The following is an 18,789-nucleotide window of genomic DNA, read 5'->3' on the forward strand; positions in this document are numbered from 1 at the left end:
GTCATCTTTTGCGAGAGCTCTGGCGCGTCCGTCCACTGCTGCATGTGTTTGGACACGTACATGAAGGGTACGGGCATGAAAGGGTGCAGTTTGATCGGTTACAAGACGCTTACGAGCTGACTGTGTCTGAGGGCGGTGGCATCTTGAACACGTTGGCGGTTATCAAGGAGGGCTTACTGTCGCTCTGCAGGGCTGAGAGGGTGGCAAAGTGTCAGCTTGTCAACCCCGCCATGATTGGAGGGCTTCGAGATGACCAGAGGAGAAAGCCAGTGACCGTTCTGGTGTAGATAGACAGCCAAGGGCGGCCATGGAATTTCAAATACCCAACCTGAGTTGTTGGGAAGAAACGATGTCGACTTTGTGCGCAAGCCACATCCTCACAGGCAAGACATTGTCGGCAACCGAATACGACAAACCCCATGTCTCACATACCTACCTAGTCTGACAGCGGGGAGGATAAAGTAAGCAGCTCCCGGCCGAGGAGATGCGTGCAATGAGATCATTCGATAAGCAACTGCTCCGTAATAGAGCATCTCCTACTCCTCCGGAAATGCTCGAATCCGACCCGTCCGTGAATGCCGTCCGGTCCTCCTTCATCCCCACCTGTTCCACCGTCCGGCAACCGGCAGCGGTCGGCAACAAAGGCGAGAGAGGAGCGGGCGAGGAGGCGGGCACACGACCACACCAACAATTAGAAAGTCTGGGGCCGTGATTGGTCTGCGGGGACGGCAGGTTCTGACTACTGCATGAGGGAAAAAAAGCCTGCACGTCGTGAGGGGCAGAAATAAGAGAGACAGCCAAGGAAGGGGTTTCCAACACAAAACGTCTCATTATTTATCTCAACCCCGTCCATATTTTTCATCCCCTGTCTCAAGGGTCTCGCTCGCCTGCCACAATTGCCCAATCTGGCCTGGATGCGCGCCGGTACTCGCCGGTGCAGCGGTTTTTCCAGCGGACTCCTCAGTGGAGACCTTCAGTGGCAAGCGACAGCGATTGGAGGGCGCCATGGGCGCGGTGGGCGATCTCGACCCCTGATTGGTTGGACGCCGGACATCCCGAGGTTGACCGATCTTGTGCCGGAAAGGCGTTTCCGCCGCGCCTTCCATGGAGCGCACATGTGCAAGGAAGGAAGTCGCAGACGGAACCTGAAGAAGGCTTATGGCGACTCTCTCATTGGCAATTGCAAATCAATCCCGATCCTGGGCTGAGTCGCATCCATCCATCCCATCCCTCGGAGTTCATTTTTCACCATCCTCCTCCCTCTTCTTCTCTCACCGTTTTCTTTCCTCCTTCTCTCCCCATTCCCAAATCCTCAATTGCGTCGTGTGTCGTTCTTGCGCTGTTTCATCTCGTTCAAGAGATCCATTCTCCGCCATTCATCCGGGCGATTCCGCTATCAGAGGCCCCTCCTCCCGCCAGAGCTGAAAATTGGCCACCTGCCCTGCCCGCATCGTGTCATTGCTGCCGCTCTTCCCCCACACCGAAGAAAAAAACTGTCTTTTTTCGACCGTCAACCTTCTTCCTCACTCAGCAAACTCTCCAATTGACACCGCCATCATGTCCTTCTCCAGCCTTGTTCAGGACCTGAGCCTCCGCGACACCAATGCCGCTCGCCGCCCTCAGATTCCAGGCCCGCGCTCCTCCGTCTCCACTCTTGACGACCGAGCATCGCACATCTCGCGGGCCATGTCCTACGCCAGCACCGCCGCGACCAGCGTCAGCATCTCGGGCGACATCTCGAGCCAGCTTCATGGCGGATACTTTCACCCTCTGGCCCGCTCGTGGCAGGCCGAGCGTCAACTCACTAAGGTAAGCGCTGCAATTGGAACCCGAGACAAGACATTCGCAAGGGAGAAAGCCCGCTAACTTGTGCTTCTAGTCGATGCTCATCTACCCCATCTTTGTCACTGATGGCGAAGGCGACATGATTCTCGTTCCCTCTCTCCCTGGTCAGCACCAGCTTAGCGTCGACAAGCTGATCCCCTTCCTCGAGCCTCTCGTCCACAAGGGCCTGCGCTCAGTTATGCTCTTTGGTGTCCCCATGCGAAATGGCACCAAGGACGCTCTGGGCACCGCCGCCGATGACCCCGAGGGCCCTGTCATCAAGGCTATCCAGCTTATCCGTCGACGTTTCCCCCAGCTCTTCATCTGCTGCGATGTCTGCCTCTGCGAGTACACTTCCCACGGCCACTGCGGTATCCTGCGCGACGACGGCAGCCTCAACAACCAGCTGTCTGTTGACCGTATCTCGGATGTCGCTATTGCCTACGCCAAGGCCGGAGCTCACTGCGTTGCTCCCTCAGACATGAACGATGGTCGCATTCGCGCCATCAAGCTCAAGCTGATTGAGGAGGGCATTGCCCACAAGACTGTGCTCATGTCATACTCAGCCAAGTTCTCTGGCTGCTTGTACGGTCCTTTCCGAGACGCTGCTGGATCTGCGCCCTCGTTTGGTGACCGCAAGTGCTACCAGCTCCCCCCTGGTGGCCGTGGTCTTGCCCGACGAGCTCTTGTCCGAGACATCAACGAGGGTGCCGACATCATCATGGTGAAGCCTGCAAGCCAGTACCTCGACATTATCAGTGACGCCAAGGAGCTGGGCAAGGATCTCCCCGTGGCCGCTTACCAGGTTAGCGGTGAGTACGCCATGATCCACGCTGGAGCCAAGGCGGGTGTGTTTGACCTCAAGGCCATGGCATTTGAGTCGACTGAGGGTATCCTCCGAGCGGGAGCCACGATCGTGGTCAGCTACTTCACCCCTGACTTCCTTGACTGGCTCGAGAACTAAGCACGACGAACAACATATATACCATGGGCTACGAACTGCAGTAAACTGGTCGTTAAAGGCGTTGGGGGTGTTTTACTGAAAAAACTTGGATGATTAAATAAGCCGGGAGCCATGGATTGATTTACGGCAAGGGATTACGGGTAATAGGGGTTGTTATCGCTCTTTTTTATGACCGGCCCTCGTGGAGAGGAGCCTTGTAAAACAAAACAAGTGGTTGAGTTTAGACGGCTACAACAACGCTCAAGCCGATAGAAGGCAAAACAATAAATGCAAAAGAATTATCAACATTCATGGGAGGCCTCAAAAGTCGTGAATAGCCGCTGCTGTGTGATTGTGCGTGTTGAGCTGGGAGATGCTTGGCCTCTGGGACCCGGTTGCGACGGTAAGGTCGGCAGACCAGATGTTTGAGATATCAGGTTGATGCCAAGGAGGTGTTTCAACTGTCGGAGACTTGCGCCTCTCGCCGAGGACGCCGAATGACGCGATGGGGATGTTGATATCTTATCAGTGGTGTCAAGGAGAACCTGGAAGATTGTGACGGGAGTTGGTGAAGCATAATTCAGGTGAATGGCATGATGAAACTTGTCGTAGAATTGGGCGATGTGCACAAACAAGGACGACGGGGAGGGCCATGGATTAATGGGCATCGATGATATATAAGGCATGCTCACTCAGCTTGATGACAGAGCCATGAGGGGGTATAAATAGAAGTTATGAGCCGGCAGAGGACGTGGACAGGGGATGAATGGCTTCTGTTGTGGAGGTGGCTTGTATGCACGCACGCCCCGATAGAGGTTCACCATCAAGACCCAGGATCAATACATGGGCGATACATGGATCACACAGCACGGTAGTGAAACCCGGGCGACGACACTGTATGAATGTCATCAAGAAATCTGGGTCCGTCGGCGTCGTCAGCTCAAAGAAGCCGCCAGAGTCGTCGAGCTTCCCTCCAACCGGAGGTTCCATGGCTCCAGCTGTCTTGTCGTGTGCCCGCCATGTGGGTAACAGGGCGAGGGGGTAGGGAGACAGCGCGACAGCCGCCGTATCATGGAGGGCAAGGGGAGAAGGCTAAGCTTTTCTGTCTTTGTGCCTGTGCCTCTTTGTGTTGATCGCGTGGTTGGGCTGATGGGCCCTTGGCTGGGGGAACCTCGAGGATGATGCAGTAGCCGCCTATTAAGACTGTAAAATGTGGGAATGTCTCCATTGATATTCTTCCTGGCGGAGGGATTCGGCCATGGGATTGTAGACCAAAAGTAGGAGGCCGTATCCCACGGGATAATGCCCATAAAATTTCAGCTCGGGGCGGTGGAAGTGGTGGAAGTTCTAGACGGCAATAATCATCCCTTGGCAAGGGTTGAACTATTTATCTGTACAGACAGATTGAGGCTTTTAGCTGAGCTGAACAAGGGACGTTAGGCCTAGCTGAAGGAGGTGTACACTTTGTTTTCAGCCTCACCGCGTGTCAACGGCACTTCCGTGGTGGCTTTCGATAGTGGCTGGGGAAGCATAAACATTCACAACATTCAACACCATGAATTAGACATGACGACGCAAAAAGTGGTAACTTGCATACTCGGACTTGAAAACTTGGAAGCACGCGCAGATCGCCAAGAGTACGAACAATCCAGATGACGATGGACGTTGGGATCATCAGGGCGGTTACCCGTCCGTGTCCTCTGTGACGAACCAACAACACAGAGCAGGGATGAGATCTGGGTGCCAGATGAAGCGCGGGTATCCAGTTGACACCAGCGCCTGTTTCTGGGAACCAAATTCATGGCATGATCGCTGTCTTTGGTCGGCCTTCTGTACAGTATAGGGAAAAAAGGGGACCTGGACTTCCCTGTACGCGCGTTCCTCCTGGGTCCAAGGTTGGAAAAAGAATGGAACCCCATGTCGGAAATAACTGGGGGTGGTGTGGGAGGGCATCATGGATCAAAACAATGAGATTCATGGGTGGTTTTTGGGTCCTTGGTGGAGAAGAGAAGACGTCAGTGCAAGACAGAGGCGGTATATGACGAACGGTGAATATTTCAGAATCAGTTTTAAGAAATGTTCAACTGAAGCCATCGTCTGGTTATCCAATGCAAACAACTGATACTGAAACTTTGCAAGTCTATGCCAGATGAAACTCCATGTAACTCTCTCTGAACCCCCTGGTCGATGGTCAGAACCGAATCAGGGACACCCACTCACCCCCAAAAAGTCTATTGCCCAGGATGCAGCCTTGGCGTTCTTGGCCAATGCTTGTCTTTGCCGCCCACCGTCCTTGCCCTTTTCTGTACACACGGCCCGGGTTCCTGGGAACTCAGGGCACGGGGCAAAAACCATCACAACCACGCATGATATCGAGCCGCCTTTGCTCTGTTACAGGTACCATAGCTTGAAGCAGTTTCTATTTTATGAAACAATCCTGATCGGTTATCGGCATCTCGATGCCCTCAGCTGTATGACCTGCTTCGTGTATGCGACGCAAACCTGAAAAAGTTGGGTTTGATGCCCACTGAGCTGCTGAAGATCGCCGCAGTCCCGCGACCGTCGCCGCAGACCGCAATCCATCCCCTGGCTAGCCCCGTCCGATGGGACCCTCTACTGCGGCGCTAGGGCAGCGACAACGTTCAAGGCGTGGTGGTGGGTGGATTCGTGGTGGGTATTATCCCCTGTGGTGGTGGTGGGGAGAGACGGCACGTCGAGTTGAACCACGGCTTGTAAGAGGAGAGACACACAAAGGCAAGAGATCGAGACGAAACCCCGTCTTGAGTGGAAATAGCATGTCACTTTCCGTTGTTGAGGCGGCGGGCGTGAGCTGAGAGCCAGCCATTTGATTCATGACCTGGCGGCCACCTGCATGGCACCGTCACTGGCTGGGCACTGTGATGTACTGTATATTCATCACTTGATTCATGCAGGACCCCCTACTCCTCGTCCATTGTGCTCTTCTTTACTGTCTCTTTCTTTTCAGCATAATCGATACATACAGTACACATTTAGGGCTGCGCTCCCCGCCTTGAAATACATCAAAAGCCCAGCAGAGGTTCCCTGGCGGTCATCTCTTGGCATCTCTCCTCCTCCCCTCGCTCACATCACGGCTTCTTTTTTCCATGGTGATTCAAAATATCATCCATTTGATCTATTTTGAGTCCTGGTCATTCGTTTTTGAACCGGCATCTGATCCATCTCATGAGATATCAGTTGTCCCAGTCATAGAAGCGTGACGATCCCCAACCTCTCCTTCCCCTTTCACTTTTCTTGCTTGTTCCTTCCTTCTTTCCCTCGTTCAGCATTCTTGCCCAAGTACTTGACTGTCTCCTTCCTTCTTTTACTGGAGACCTCCCTCCCCTCTTCTCCTTCCATCCCATATCCTCTCGGCCGACTCTGCTGGAACAATGAACGGCCACTCTCCTACACACTACAGGTCGCCCTCGGAGGAAGAGAAGATGGGCTTGCTCGACGACAGATCCATCTCTGATGTCGATAGCGACAGCGGACGGAATGACCTAGAACACAGATTTCTCCTCACAAAATGGGCCGGTCCCATCCTCGCTCCTGTCGACTACGTTCGATCAACACCTTGGAGGGTCTTCCTCGTCCGCCTCGCCTGGTTCTTCGTCCCCAGCTTCCTCCAGGGCCGCCATGCTCGCGAGCAGATCCGACCCGCCAAGCTCGCCCCTACGGCATATCTCGACGGCATGCGAGGCGTAGCTGCCCTTGTCGTCCTGTTCTGCCACTTCTTCTACCAAGCCTTTGTCATTGCCAAGGGCTGGGGCTGCAACGACTCTCACTATTATATCCTCAAGCTTCCTATCCTACGACTATGGTTTCAAGGACCACCCGCCGTCTGTCTTTTCTTTGTCATCTCGGGTTACGCCCTCTCCTATCGACCCCTGAAGCTCATCCGGAGCCGAAGCAGCCAGGACTTCTCCACTGCTATGAGCTCTCTGGTGTTCCGACGAGGCATCCGTCTCTATCTACCTACCGCAATCTCTACTTTGATGATCGTTGCTCTCATTCGTTCAGGAGCGTACGAAGGAACCCGGGCATTTGCTTTGGACCGCACTTACATGAGAAACGTCATCGAGCCTCACCCCACCAGGCTCAAGACAAACTATGCTCAACTGGCGGATTGGGCAAAGGACATGTTTAAATTCGTCCATGTCTTTGGCTGGAAGACTCATGGTGGAAGCACCAGTAAGTACTTTCAATGGCCTCGATGTTTTTTTTTCAGTGTAGCTGACCCTTTCCAGACTATGACCAACACCTTTGGACAATTCCCGTCGAATTCCGTTGCTCCCTGTATCTGTTCCTCACCCTCCTAGGCACTGCTCGACTTCGAACCCAGTATCGATTCCTCACCGTTGGTGGCATCATGCTCTTCACCTACCGAAACTCTCAATGGGAGTTTCTGATGTTCCTTTGCGGCATGGTCCTTGCCGAGATGGATCATATTAGAGGTGCCCACGTCTCGGCCCCTGCCCTTCCCATCGAGGAAAAGACTCAACCCCCTCGCCGCCGAACACTCCAAGGCATCCTCTGGGCTCTCCTTAGCATTGTGGGCCTTTACTTCATGAGCCAACCTGACCAAGGAGGCGATACCACCCCAGGATGGATCTACCTCACGTCGTTGATTCCTAAGTGGTGGACGGCCGAGAAGTATCGATACTGGCAGTGTACGGGCGCTGTCATATTCGTACTTTCTGTGAGCCGCTCGGCTAACTGGCAGCGAGTTTTCAACTCGGCTTTCGTCCAATACTTGGGCAAGATCTCGTATGCCCTGTATCTAATGCATGGACCTGCCATCCATGCTGTCGGATATCGCTTTGAGATGTGGGCTTATAGCCTGACAGGCATTGAGGGCAACTGGTTTACAGCTGGCTTTGTCTTGAGCTCATTCTTTGTCATCCCAACCGTCTTCTGGTGGGCCGACATCTTCTGGAGAGCCGTCGACGTTCCCACAGTCAAGTTTGCCAAGTGGTGGGAGAGCAAGCTTATTGTCAAGGCCGAGTAGGGGCGGCCAACTTAAAGTACACTGGTTACGACATGTGGTTTTTGGCGTTTAGCGGTACACAGGTTGCGACATGCGCAGAGGATGGGCTCCAGGATGCGAGACCCAGCACACGGCGTTCTAGGTGAATGAATTTATCATGTTGCGGGATAGAGGACAGGAAAGTCCTCGGACTTTGTCCCGGCGTAGCCTCTTCGGCTCCATTTCCTTAGTCTTGGTCGCGAGGGCGACTACACTAGATAGCGACAACGTGAAAACATTGTCAGAGATTGTGGGTGAATCTTGTGTGTATGTCGGGGCAGTCAAGGAGAGCTCAGTTCAATCAGAATGTTAAAAATCAATGGAAGCAGACTAAAACAAGATATCATATTTTAATCTCCAATGATCTATCCTTTATACGTGTTTAAATATCCTAAACTCCTAGTTTTCCTGACTGATGTCTTCCCAACATGTTATTCCGAACTGGGGCGCTTGTAGACTCTCTTGCCTGCCACCCACGTCTCTCTCACCTTGAGAGTTCGCAAATCTTCAACGTCCACCTCCTCAATAGGATGATCCAGAACAACCCAGTCGGCCAAAGCGCCCTCACGAATGACACCAGCACGGCCGTCAAGGAAGGCTCCGTAAGCAGGAGCACCAGAGAAACCCCATAGAGCCTGATCCAAGCTCAGAGCTTCTTCTGTATGCCAGCCATTAGGACTATCATCAGTGCCACGGCCTGTGTGCGGATTCCGGCGGGCCACGGCAGCGTAGATGCCCTGGAAGGGGTTTGGTGGCTCAACGGGAAAGTCACTGCCCAGGATGGGCCGGGCAGGGAGGAGGGAGCGCATGCGGTAGGCGGAGGAAGAGAGACGGTCTGAGCCGAGGCGAGAAAGGGCGTACTTCATGTCTGATGTGGCATGAGTGGGCTGGATTGAGGGCAGGATTCCGATGGAGTGGATGCGACGTTGATCGTCTGGATGAATGATTTGGGCATGTTCGATGCGGAAGCGGTGGCGAGATTGACAAGTGGCGAGGGCCTTGGCTTGATCTTGAGCGATAGCATCATCTGATGCTGAAGGGGAGGCATCTTGTGCAGTGGCCTCGTTGAGACACTGCTGAACAAGTGCGGCCTCGAGAGCGTCGATGGCATTACGGTTGGCGAGATCGCCTATAGCGTGGATGTTGACCTGATATCCATCAGCAGCCCAACGCTTTGTCACGTCTGTGAGGGCTGAGGCGTTGATGAGGAGGGTGCCCGATGTCCAGGGGTGATCCGAGTAGGGCTCAAGCATAGCGCTTCCCCAACTACCGAGGGCGCCGTCTTTCTAAGGGTCAGTATTGATGGATTAATGGTGACTAGGAGCTAGACTTACCGGCAAAGAGCTTGACGCTCTGAACTGCGAAGCGGTCATCGTCACGGGCAAACTTGACGGCCTCGTCGGGACAGTACGAGTTGCGCTGTGGGCACTCGAGCATGGCGTAGACACGAACAGACCAGTCATCATCCGACGATAGCTCATTGTAGAGCGTCAGAGTCTCTGGAGTAGCTCCAGCATCGTGCATACCCACGAGACCCACCTCGTTGAGACGCTTCATGGCTGTCTTTACAGCGCGGGTCTTGAAGTCGGTTCCGGGCTTTGGCCAGATGGAAAGGACAAGGTCCATGGCATTGTCACAGAAGACGCCCAGACCTGGCTCACGGACAATCTCGCCGCCGGGGACTGTCTCGGGGAGGTCTGAGGGGAGAAGGTCGAGAACGGGTTGGGATACCCAGGTGCAGTGGACATCGATGCGGTCGAGCATGAGATAGACGTCCTTGAGTTCTGGGTCCTCTGTAATATCGGCCTGTATCGGGTTTATAAGGCTTTCCCAATACATGAGATGATATATAGTTGACTTACAGCTGTGGGCATCCGGCCATAGAATGTCTGGTCCCAACCAACACCACGAACCCAGTTATCCTTGGACCCAGCTCCAGGGTTATCAGCAAGATACTTCTTAATCTTAGACCGCACCTCGCCTAGAGTCTGAGCACCAAACAAGTCGACGGAGTGAAGAAACTCTCCATACTGAAGCAAGTGACCGTGTCCGTCCCACAGACCCGGAATCACGTAGCCATCAGTCTGATTGTACAGCTGGTCATCTACCTCCTTGTTCCATACAGCAGTGAAGACGCCGTCGAAAACAGAGAAGCACTGGGCAGAGGGAAGCTCTGAATCATGTGTACGCACGCCTGTATAGCAGTGCGTGGCTGAATTGGCCTTGTTGAGAGGCTGCTGGAGGCGGTATGCGACTGCGAGGGCGACGACAATGATGGGGAGGCCCCATCTGAGGAAGGTGACAGCCATTGTCTGTCTCCCGGTTTGGTAGAGGGGATCAATGAGCTTACTAAATGGAGATTATAGTGGTGGTGACGAAGTAGAGAGGATCATCGACTGGCGGTGATAGTCATTGTAGCGAGGTCGGACATGTTATCGATAAGGGATATTTTTGGTTTGCCTTTTTTTGGTGGGGGAACGCCATTTCAACAAAGTCTGGGGAAAGAGGCATCGAGTTGATCAATTGGATCATTTTATCCGATCTCGGTCCTCTTTGCATGTCTACTCGCTGCTAAACACCCATTGTTCTTACACATGTGCTAAATGTCTCTTAGGCATCAACTGTCTCCAGGTTGAATGGAACAGTCTGACCACTAACCTATACCAACCCCACGATCCATCAAGCTTGTTCCTGGAATGACGGGGCAATTTTGCCATGTGGTCGCCATCCCGTCCTTGCCGAAAACTCAACCCCAGGCTAGCTCTGGTTCTATTTTCAACCCCCTAGCCAATGTCACGAGCTGAAGCTGAAGCTGTTGAGCTGTTCCTTTGATGCCTAGACCTTCTATAGGCTCTAGCGGGGATGCGGGGCAACTGAGAACTCCGTCCCTGACTAGGAGGGGAATGACAGCGAGATACGATGAGCTGCTGAGCAGTTTGGGGACTAAGTTAATGACCATGTTGTACAAACGGATTTGTGATGAGGGATGCGTATCCGACGGCGTTTCGAATATCGGCCGCCTACCTACCTATGCGACTATAAAACAGTCAGCACCCGTCTGTATACCTCATCTCTCCTCAGCCCACATCCAAACGTCACCATTCTTCCACTCTACACTCCCCAAAAACCCTGAAAACCAAAAACCACCATGACCATCTCGCGCGCAGACCTCGAAGCCCTCGCGGCAACCCACGTCCGCGACGCCATCCCCTCAGAGCCCCTCGCAGCCGCGCTATCATCCCCGCCCTTCATCCCGACCCGCTCCCTCGTCAACGTCCGCGACCTCGGCGCCGTGCCCGGCAGCGCCATCCGCCCGGGCCGCATCTTCCGCTCGGGGATGCTCGACGCCGCCGCCGCCGACCCGGAGGCACTCGCCTGGCTGGCTGCCAACGTCGGCACCGTCTTTGATCTGCGCAGTGAGAGCGAGCGCGCTGGGTATCCGAGCCCTGAAGTTCCTGGTGTCAAGTTTATCTTTTATGAGCGTGATAGCTCGTATCCTGGATCGCCTGACCCTGCTGTTTTCGCTGTTGATGATGGGAGCACTGCTTGGAGGGAGCAGTTGCTGGCTGTTGCGAGGGCGTACAAGCCAACCATCCGAGCTGTCCTAGAGCACGTGAGAGATAAGCCCCAGGAGCCTTTTCTCTTCCACTGCACAGGTAAGTATACTTCCTATTTGAAATACGAGTAGACAGGCACTCATGTATCGCAGCTGGCCGAGATCGCACAGGCGTAGTCGCCGGTCTCCTCCAGACCCTTGCCGGCACTGAGCAACCTGACGTGGTCTTTGACTACATGCTCTCCCGCATCGGCACTGAACAAGCTCGCGACCGACTCGTCGTCTTCATCAAGACAGCCCTCGGCGTAGACGACCCCGAGACGCCAGGGTTCTGGAACATGGCGAGCTTGCGGCCGACCTTCTGGGAGGCCTTTGTTGCGGGGGTCGATGCCGAGTTTGGCGGGTGGGATGGCTACGTCACCAAGGCCTTGGGGTTCTCGGCTGATGACTTGGAGACGATCAAGAAGAATCTGAGGGCGTGATGCCAGATGCTACAGGGTGGTGGTTATTTTTGGATCGGTGTGGTTGATGCCATCAGCCAAGGCTTCTCAGTTGGATTACCTCGCAAACTAGTGATACCAGGCGTAGCAATACCAACCCATGCATTGCTGTGAGACACCTTTCTTGCCTCCAAAACTTGAGCGATATCATTAACCATTTCGATCTGGACATTGACGTTTCACCATCTCGATGCAGTTAATCCTCCTGTTCCTCCAACCTGCAATCCCCCCCCCTCCATCATTAACCCCCAGCCCTATGACATCACTCCAACTTTGGACCCTGCATCTCAGTCCCCACTGAACCTCCCACCAATGAAACCACAATCCCCTCCTCCTCCAAAACGTCAAACCCGCCACCCTCAACTCCGTCACGTTTTCAACTTCCAAGTTTCTTCTGTGCAACCGTTCAAGCAGGGTCCCTTTTTCCTCATACCGCAGATCCTTTTGCAAACCAGGGTCTTGGTATGGCATCAGAGGGCGTAATATGTGATGCAATATCCTCAAAAACTTGCAATTCTATAACTGTTAATCGTGTATATAACATGCGTCTCAACTCCTCCCATAGCAGCCACTTTTAAGACAATCAAGATCAATATCACAAGCCACACAAAGCACAAGCACAAGCACAATCAAACTACACCGTATTTTTTCCAACAAAGACAGCCCAATATGCCTCTCACAAGAACTCACCGCCATACTACCCCTCGCCGCTCCATCTTTAGCACCCGCAGTCGTGCTCCGGCTCGCTCCCACCACACTGTCACAACCACTACCACCACCACCAGAAAGCCTCGTCGCGGCTTCCTGGGTGGTGGCCGCCGTACCCATGCTGCTCCCGTTCATCATCAGCAGCGCAGACCTTCCATGAAGGACAAGGTCAGCGGAGCCCTTCTCAAGCTCAAGGGTAGCCTTACTCGTCGACCCGGTGTCAAGGTATGTTTCCTCTACAGTAACTATCTTTCCAATAACAACCATCTAACGGGTTTATCAACAGGCTGCTGGAACTCGACGCATGCGTGGCACCGATGGCCGCGGCTCTCATCGCCGTGCCCGTCACTTCTAAACCCTCAAGAACAAGAATTAGTAGAGGATGCTGAGCATCTCAAGAGCAGGACGTGTCCATGACACACATGTACGATTATGATAAACGATACCCTCAGTCATGTTGAGAGAAGAACTGTATTATTATGCCGCATATCAAGCAGCCTAAATCTTTTGAACTTTCAGTCGCCAGCGACTTATCTGTTACAACTTGCAGTCAATCGAGACTACCATACCATAATTCTTAGCACTCGTGTCCTTCCCATCAAAATTCGTACAAATCACTCGTGCTCCTCTCATCTTTGACCATCCTTTCACTCCGACCCCCAGGTCTTCGTAGTCCCGCTCACCGCAACTCGTCCACGTCATGGGGGGAAAGGCCTGGTGGGCGATAAGGCGGTGCCAGTCGAATATCTCGGTGCAACTTGAGCTGATTCTCCGATTCCAATTGAACTCGTGTCAGCGGCATCATCGACGGCGAAGACCCTCTGCGGCGGTGTGTCTTCCCAAGTGGTAGTCCTGCCACATCGTCGATGTTGGAGATCGTCAGACTGTTCCAACTTCGCCTTTTCTTTTCGTAAGGTTTCATAGAAGGACTTGTAGACATGAAACTTGTTGCAAGTTCGTCCAGGTCATCGATACTGGCTCCAGAAACCTTGAGGTCCGTATACTTTCGGAAGGCCATCTCCAAACTTTCCAAGGCTTCCTTGCTGGGAGATGGATGTTTCTTCACCCTCTTAGACCCGAAAGCATCCGTTCCCATCGCCTTCTCCCAGCCCTTTCGAGCCTCGTTCACAGATTCAACTAGTGTTCTCTTTCCAGAGTCAGGTCGAGTGAGCTTCGAGTGGTGCGTTCCTACAAGCTCTCTTTGTCCATGGCTCAGTGACGTGCCAGCCGGTCGCAAACTGGTCTGCTTTTGTATGAGCTTTGGAGCTTGCAACGTGGGGCTTTGATCAGAGCTTGATGTAGAGACTCGCTCAACTCGAATTCGAGGTGTCGACGATCCAACTGGTGTAGTGCTCAAGATCCTATCCTTAATGTTGTCGTCGAATTCCTTCTCGGACTCAAAGGGGTTGTGTGGCAGAGGAGGGATGGCACTCTGATCGTTGTCCGCACCCTTCTTCAGTCGACTTTCAAAGCTTGTCGGAGTCCGCCAGCCACCACCCTCAGAAAATGGATCGTCCAGGGACTTTCCGCTCCTTAGTGATTTGCCGTCATCTGCAACAGGCTTTCGAGAGACCTGGCCACCGACAATCCGCTGGACCTTTCTTTTGTTGAGGTTGTCTCCTTCATTCAAGCGGATCTCAATTGTGCTAATTGGAGACATGTTGCTGGGTGATGATGTAAGTCCACTCTCCAGCCTGTCCGACTTGTCATAGTCCTGTCCACTATGTGACACTTTCCCCGGGGTCCCTGTTTCTTGGGGCGACGATTTCGCATGAAGGCGATCCCATGCATTCGAAACCTTGGCAAAGACCTTTGCTGGAACCATTCGAGTGAGCTTGGAGGCCGAACTGTTGGCCCGTCGAGGTGGTGAGGGCTTCAAGGCATCAGTGGCGGCTAGCATAGCGTGGAGTTTCTGGTTGATATCATCAGGGCTGTTAGGCTCCGCAAGCCCCTCAGGAACGACTTTGTTTTTCTGATCTTTCGTCAAACGACGTCGGACATTACCGTCAACAGTAGACAGCGGCGTAGATGCTGGGGCCTTCAGGTTGTCTGTTGGGTGGAACTTGAAGGGGTCAAGGGATAGCGTCCTGGTAGGGCCGAGAGATCGCTGCGAGCCCCTTTCCTTTCGCTTCTGGAGTGCATCTCTGGGTGTTCGAGCCGTGGCAGCCCGTCTTGGAGTTTCTCTGAGTCTCTTTGGCGAATGTTTGCCAACTCGCAACTGTCTAGTATGCGACTCGGCAGGGGGTGGTGGCTGTTCAAGCGGGGAGGGGAGCTCAAGGGGCGATATAGCAGGTTCGCTTCCAACGGGGAATGAGACGCTTGGGGTAGTAGCCCGACGTTTGTTTGGAGATGAATCTTCGCCACGGGCTTGTAGGGGTAGAGTCGAATCATCTAGTAGTCGGCTTGCCATCTCTTCAATACTTTTGGGTTCTCCGATGGTTCTCTTCCGTGATGTTCGTCGAGGTGTGTTGCTAGAAGCAGCAGCTGAAGATATGGGAGAGTCTTTATGAGTCAGTTTTTGTTCCGCCAGGCAGATTGCGAGGACTTTACTTGAGTTTCTTCGTGACACCGACTCCCCCAGGTACCTTTGGCGACGACGTGACCCCAGAGATCTTAACAGGCCCTTCTTCCCGTAGGTGACTGTGGTGGATGGCATATTGGGCGCTGCGCTGTAGGTGACTAACAAACGAAAAAAAAATAAAGGAGTGAATATGTGTTGGGCCGACAGTTGCTCACAGAGTGCCTAGATCAACTGCGGTTGATCAGCGAGCTGTGCCAAAACGAATCAAAAGCGAGAGATGTCGCCCCGGAGAGAGATATCCACGAAACCCGTCGATGACTGGGGAAATGGAATTTTCGCTGATGTTCACCAGGTGAACTCCATATCCCAGTTGAGAGCAGACTCGCAGAGGTCTGAGGCTCAGGTCAAGGCGAGGAGTGATGTGAGGAGGGCAGAGTTGGTGATGACAGATGAGGGGGAGAAGAGAAGGAAGGAACTCACACGTGCCGTAGGTTTTATCATTCGTGGAAGGTTACAGGTTCACCTCTCAACTTTTTTTTTAGCTATCAAGGGAAAAACGGAAGGTACGCACGCTGTAATCTTCAGGCGGCCGGTGCGATATCGGCTGGTATTTTCTACAGAGGCCTGCCAGTGCCGGGAAACAGCTCCGGTGTCACTGGGCCAATATGAAACGCAACTGCAAGGCACCTAAAGAAAGAAGATCCTAGTGCCCTTTGTTTTCCATGCCAGTGTCTGTATCTCCCTTGCAAGGGTCAAGTTGAATGCCCGTCTCAACAACATCTCTGCAGCACAAGCACACAATTCTGCTGTCCTACTTCAGATCTCCCCTTCCCTCTACCGGAAGAGAAGCGCCTCCTCGCTCTGTTCCGTCGCCATACCGAACTCAGCATCACATTGATCGTTGCACCGCAGTTCATGTTCCAGGTCGACTTTTCCCTTGCCGTCTCTCCCCTGTGGCCCTGTCTCCTCTGGTATACGCCGGGCGAGGTATCAACGTTGCAAATTGCGACCACGTTCCAGCCATTGACTCAAACAGGGAACGATATTGTTTTGATAGGCCTCCGACATGACGACTTGGGAGCTGAGAGCTTGGCGTGTTTCTACAACCTGGGCGAGCGAGCAAACTTTCGTATATCGTTTGAACATCTGCACATACGCATGTACTAAAATGATGGTCGTTTCGCACTTGCGGCCCATATCAATCCTACCCAATTGCTGCAGCATAGGTATCGAACTCATAGAGAGGTTCAAGTTCCCAACAAACGAATCACCCCTGCTCCCAATGAACGTCACCTGCATGCATTGACTGCACCAAGCAGCAACCTTGCAAATTCAGATCTGAATGGACCGTTACACGGAAAGCGCAATTGGAGAGTTCCAGCTTGAGACAAGACATCTCTTGGTTCGGTGTGACCTGGTGCCTACCTACATGTTGGTAAAGGGACGCGACCCGAGACTTTAATCAGCCTCGAGCGCCATCGCCGTCGCATCTCAAACCATAACGCAAGTCGAGAGAATCTGAGACAATGTCTTGAAGACGTGGCACAGCAGTTATCACCTGCTGCGAACTTGTGCTTGGTGACCTTGGCATCCATCCGGGCCAACTGTAGTTGATGAGGGCCGCACGTGATGGGGCGCCACAGTCTGATGTGGCTCAGCATCGGCTCGTAACGGAACATCGGTCGGAGATGCAGAAGCCAGTGTGGCGCGATTTTACATCATGGTGAGCGTTCGCCGCTTGACGGTTGCCCAAAAATTTCCCCTTCTGAACGAGAACGAGCCCACGAACGACAGGGGAACGAATTGCCCTTTACGACTACGATTCCAAGAGTCACGATGCTATAGTAATGACACTGGCTGCCCTTCTGCCTCTCCACGACTCCCAGAAAGCGACACTTTAGATCCGAAAGTCCCGGCAACTTTGACTTATTCGCCCCTCTCGTCCGTCCGGTCTCCGAGGTCGCATCACGAATTTCTCGAATACGCCCACTTCAACAGGAACGGCTGAGAAGGATATCGGTCTGTGCCTTTGGCGGGACTGCAGCGCTCTGCGAAAAGCAAGCCTCTTTTAGAATCATGTTGCGACAACCTCTCCGCGGCGTACGCGCGCCGCTTCGAACCTTTGACCAGGCAGCCTGGAAGGGCGCCTGGAGGAGGTTCTTCACCTCGCAGACGGGAGACAAGGCCTCCCGTCAGCTCTGGAGGTTCAAGACGGCTTCGTGGGAGAGCATTCTGGCGCGGCTGCGAAACACCCGGTTCGGAACTGGCTCAACGACAACGCCAGGCATGATGCAGGGCCTTCTGAGGCGCGGGTTCCGGTTCACGGCGCGCCGCAAGGGAGCCAAGGGCCCAGTCGCCAGCGACGCCGAGAAGCCCATGACGCTGACCGCCCGGCTCAAGAAGCTCACCAAGGACTACGGCTGGGCAACGGTTGGCGTCTACCTGGGGCTGAGCGTTTTGGATTTCCCCTTTTGCTTCCTTTTCGTTAGGATCGTGGGGGCAGAGACGATCGGTGAGAGAAAACTTGCCGCCGCAGACTCACGTTTTACCCGCTGAGGCGTGTGTGGGCGTGCGTGCTGTGTTGTTAAACCAGATGGCTAACGTGCGCCGACTGATTTAGGCAAGGTCGAGCATTACGTCGTGTCGTCGGTCAAGGCCATGATTCCCGACTCAGTTCGGGAGACATGGCACGAGTACTGGCAGTCGTTCAAGAAGGCCGAGGTACAGGCGCTTGGCGATGACGATCTTAGCGACAAGATGGAGATGGCTACCTGGAGCGTCGAGAAGGCCCAGGAGCGGAATCGCGCCGCCGATGCTAGTGAGTATCCCCCCTCCCTTCTTCTTCCTGTTCCTGGGCGCTTGGGGGAGTGAAAGTTACGGCTCTTTGTTGAGTGGGGATGAAGAGCGCTTGGAAGAGACTTCGTTCCAAAGGCTAACGACTCGATTTCCTCCGGTAGGCCTAGCGACTCAGCTGGCGCTGGCCTACGCCATCCACAAGAGTTTTATCGTCTTCCGGGTGCCGCTGACAGCAGCTGTCACGCCCAAGGTCGTCAAGGTGCTTCGGTCATGGGGCTGGAAGATAGGAAAGAAGAGCGGTTAGACTAAGAGAAGGTTGGAAGTCATGACGACCTAGAAGTCTGAAACTAGAAGCCAACCAAGCTTGCCCAGAGCAGCCGAGTAGCACTTGGTTGAAACACCCCACACATTACCGCACCATTTCCCACCTACCCTATGGCTCTTTTACGAGTGTTGTATTTCTAGTTGTTACCTTAGTTTAGATTTCCAGAGTGTTCACTGCTGTGGTAGACTCGTTGTAAGATATTGAATGATCCCACAGTTGCTCAGGCCGCTCGCCTCAGTCACCGGAAAGTGAAGATGTGACTTGCGGGAAAACGGACCGCCTCGTCTATTTTGAGCAGGTCTCGGGACATCAGACCACCAGTATCGTGAGGCTTTTACTCCCTCAGCTTGGCTGCATTCGCGAGGTCAGCGGCAACCGAAGCGACGAGGCGACCCAGTAACCCAACTACCATGGATGAATGGATCCTTCGGCTGGAATGGGACGAAGCAATTCACATGCGAGGACCCCCAATCCAGCGGCTAACCGAGCAATAGCGCAGATCAGTCCCCCTGAGCAGAATGCACCTAAAGGGAGCTCACCGATTGATTGAGGCCAGCCACTCCTAATCT

General features: G+C 53.6%; 7 protein-coding genes across 7 annotated transcripts; 5 read left to right on the forward strand and 2 right to left on the reverse strand.

Annotated features, from left to right (window-relative positions):
• Positions 1-1,557: 1,557 nt before the first annotated feature.
• On the forward strand, positions 1,558-2,788 carry LRP88_02898 (porphobilinogen synthase HEM2; the record flags this gene model as incomplete). Its single annotated transcript, XM_083239533.1, has 2 exons — positions 1,558-1,809; positions 1,880-2,788. 2 exons carry the CDS (start codon positions 1,558-1,560, stop codon positions 2,786-2,788), a joined length of 1,161 nt encoding a protein of 386 aa, XP_083104663.1.
• A 3,389-nt stretch (positions 2,789-6,177) lies between these two features.
• Positions 6,178-7,796, forward strand: LRP88_02899 (acyltransferase family-domain-containing protein; the record flags this gene model as incomplete). The annotated part of the gene is made up of 2 exons (XM_083239534.1): positions 6,178-6,979; positions 7,036-7,796. The coding sequence occupies 2 exons, from the start codon at positions 6,178-6,180 to the stop codon at positions 7,794-7,796; spliced, it is 1,563 nt and encodes a 520-aa protein (XP_083104664.1).
• A 449-nt stretch (positions 7,797-8,245) lies between these two features.
• On the reverse strand, positions 8,246-10,123 carry LRP88_02900 (amidohydrolase 3; the record flags this gene model as incomplete). Its single annotated transcript, XM_083239535.1, has 3 exons — positions 8,246-9,096; positions 9,149-9,620; positions 9,677-10,123. 3 exons carry the CDS (start codon positions 10,121-10,123, stop codon positions 8,246-8,248), a joined length of 1,770 nt encoding a protein of 589 aa, XP_083104665.1.
• An 839-nt stretch (positions 10,124-10,962) lies between these two features.
• LRP88_02901 (protein-tyrosine phosphatase-like protein) lies at positions 10,963-11,852 on the forward strand (the record flags this gene model as incomplete). Its single annotated transcript, XM_083239536.1, has 2 exons — positions 10,963-11,470; positions 11,524-11,852. 2 exons carry the CDS (start codon positions 10,963-10,965, stop codon positions 11,850-11,852), a joined length of 837 nt encoding a protein of 278 aa, XP_083104666.1.
• Positions 11,853-12,539: 687 nt separating this feature from the next.
• Positions 12,540-12,933, forward strand: LRP88_02902 (uncharacterized protein; the record flags this gene model as incomplete). Its single annotated transcript, XM_083239537.1, has 2 exons — positions 12,540-12,803; positions 12,865-12,933. The coding sequence occupies 2 exons, from the start codon at positions 12,540-12,542 to the stop codon at positions 12,931-12,933; spliced, it is 333 nt and encodes a 110-aa protein (XP_083104667.1).
• A 324-nt stretch (positions 12,934-13,257) lies between these two features.
• LRP88_02903 (uncharacterized protein) lies at positions 13,258-14,622 on the reverse strand (the record flags this gene model as incomplete). The annotated part of the gene is made up of 1 exon (XM_083239538.1): positions 13,258-14,622. The coding sequence occupies one exon, from the start codon at positions 14,620-14,622 to the stop codon at positions 13,258-13,260; it is 1,365 nt and encodes a 454-aa protein (XP_083104668.1).
• Positions 14,623-17,175: 2,553 nt separating this feature from the next.
• LRP88_02904 (uncharacterized protein) lies at positions 17,176-18,199 on the forward strand (the record flags this gene model as incomplete). The annotated part of the gene is made up of 3 exons (XM_083239539.1): positions 17,176-17,611; positions 17,720-17,917; positions 18,057-18,199. 3 exons carry the CDS (start codon positions 17,176-17,178, stop codon positions 18,197-18,199), a joined length of 777 nt encoding a protein of 258 aa, XP_083104669.1.
• Between the last annotated feature and the right edge of the window lie 590 nt (positions 18,200-18,789).

The sequence above is a fragment of the Fusarium phalaenopsidis genome, assembly GCF_050370095.1.
Source record: "Fusarium phalaenopsidis strain FUZ10S chromosome Unknown contig_32286, whole genome shotgun sequence".
NCBI lineage: Eukaryota > Fungi > Ascomycota > Sordariomycetes > Hypocreales > Nectriaceae > Fusarium > Fusarium phalaenopsidis.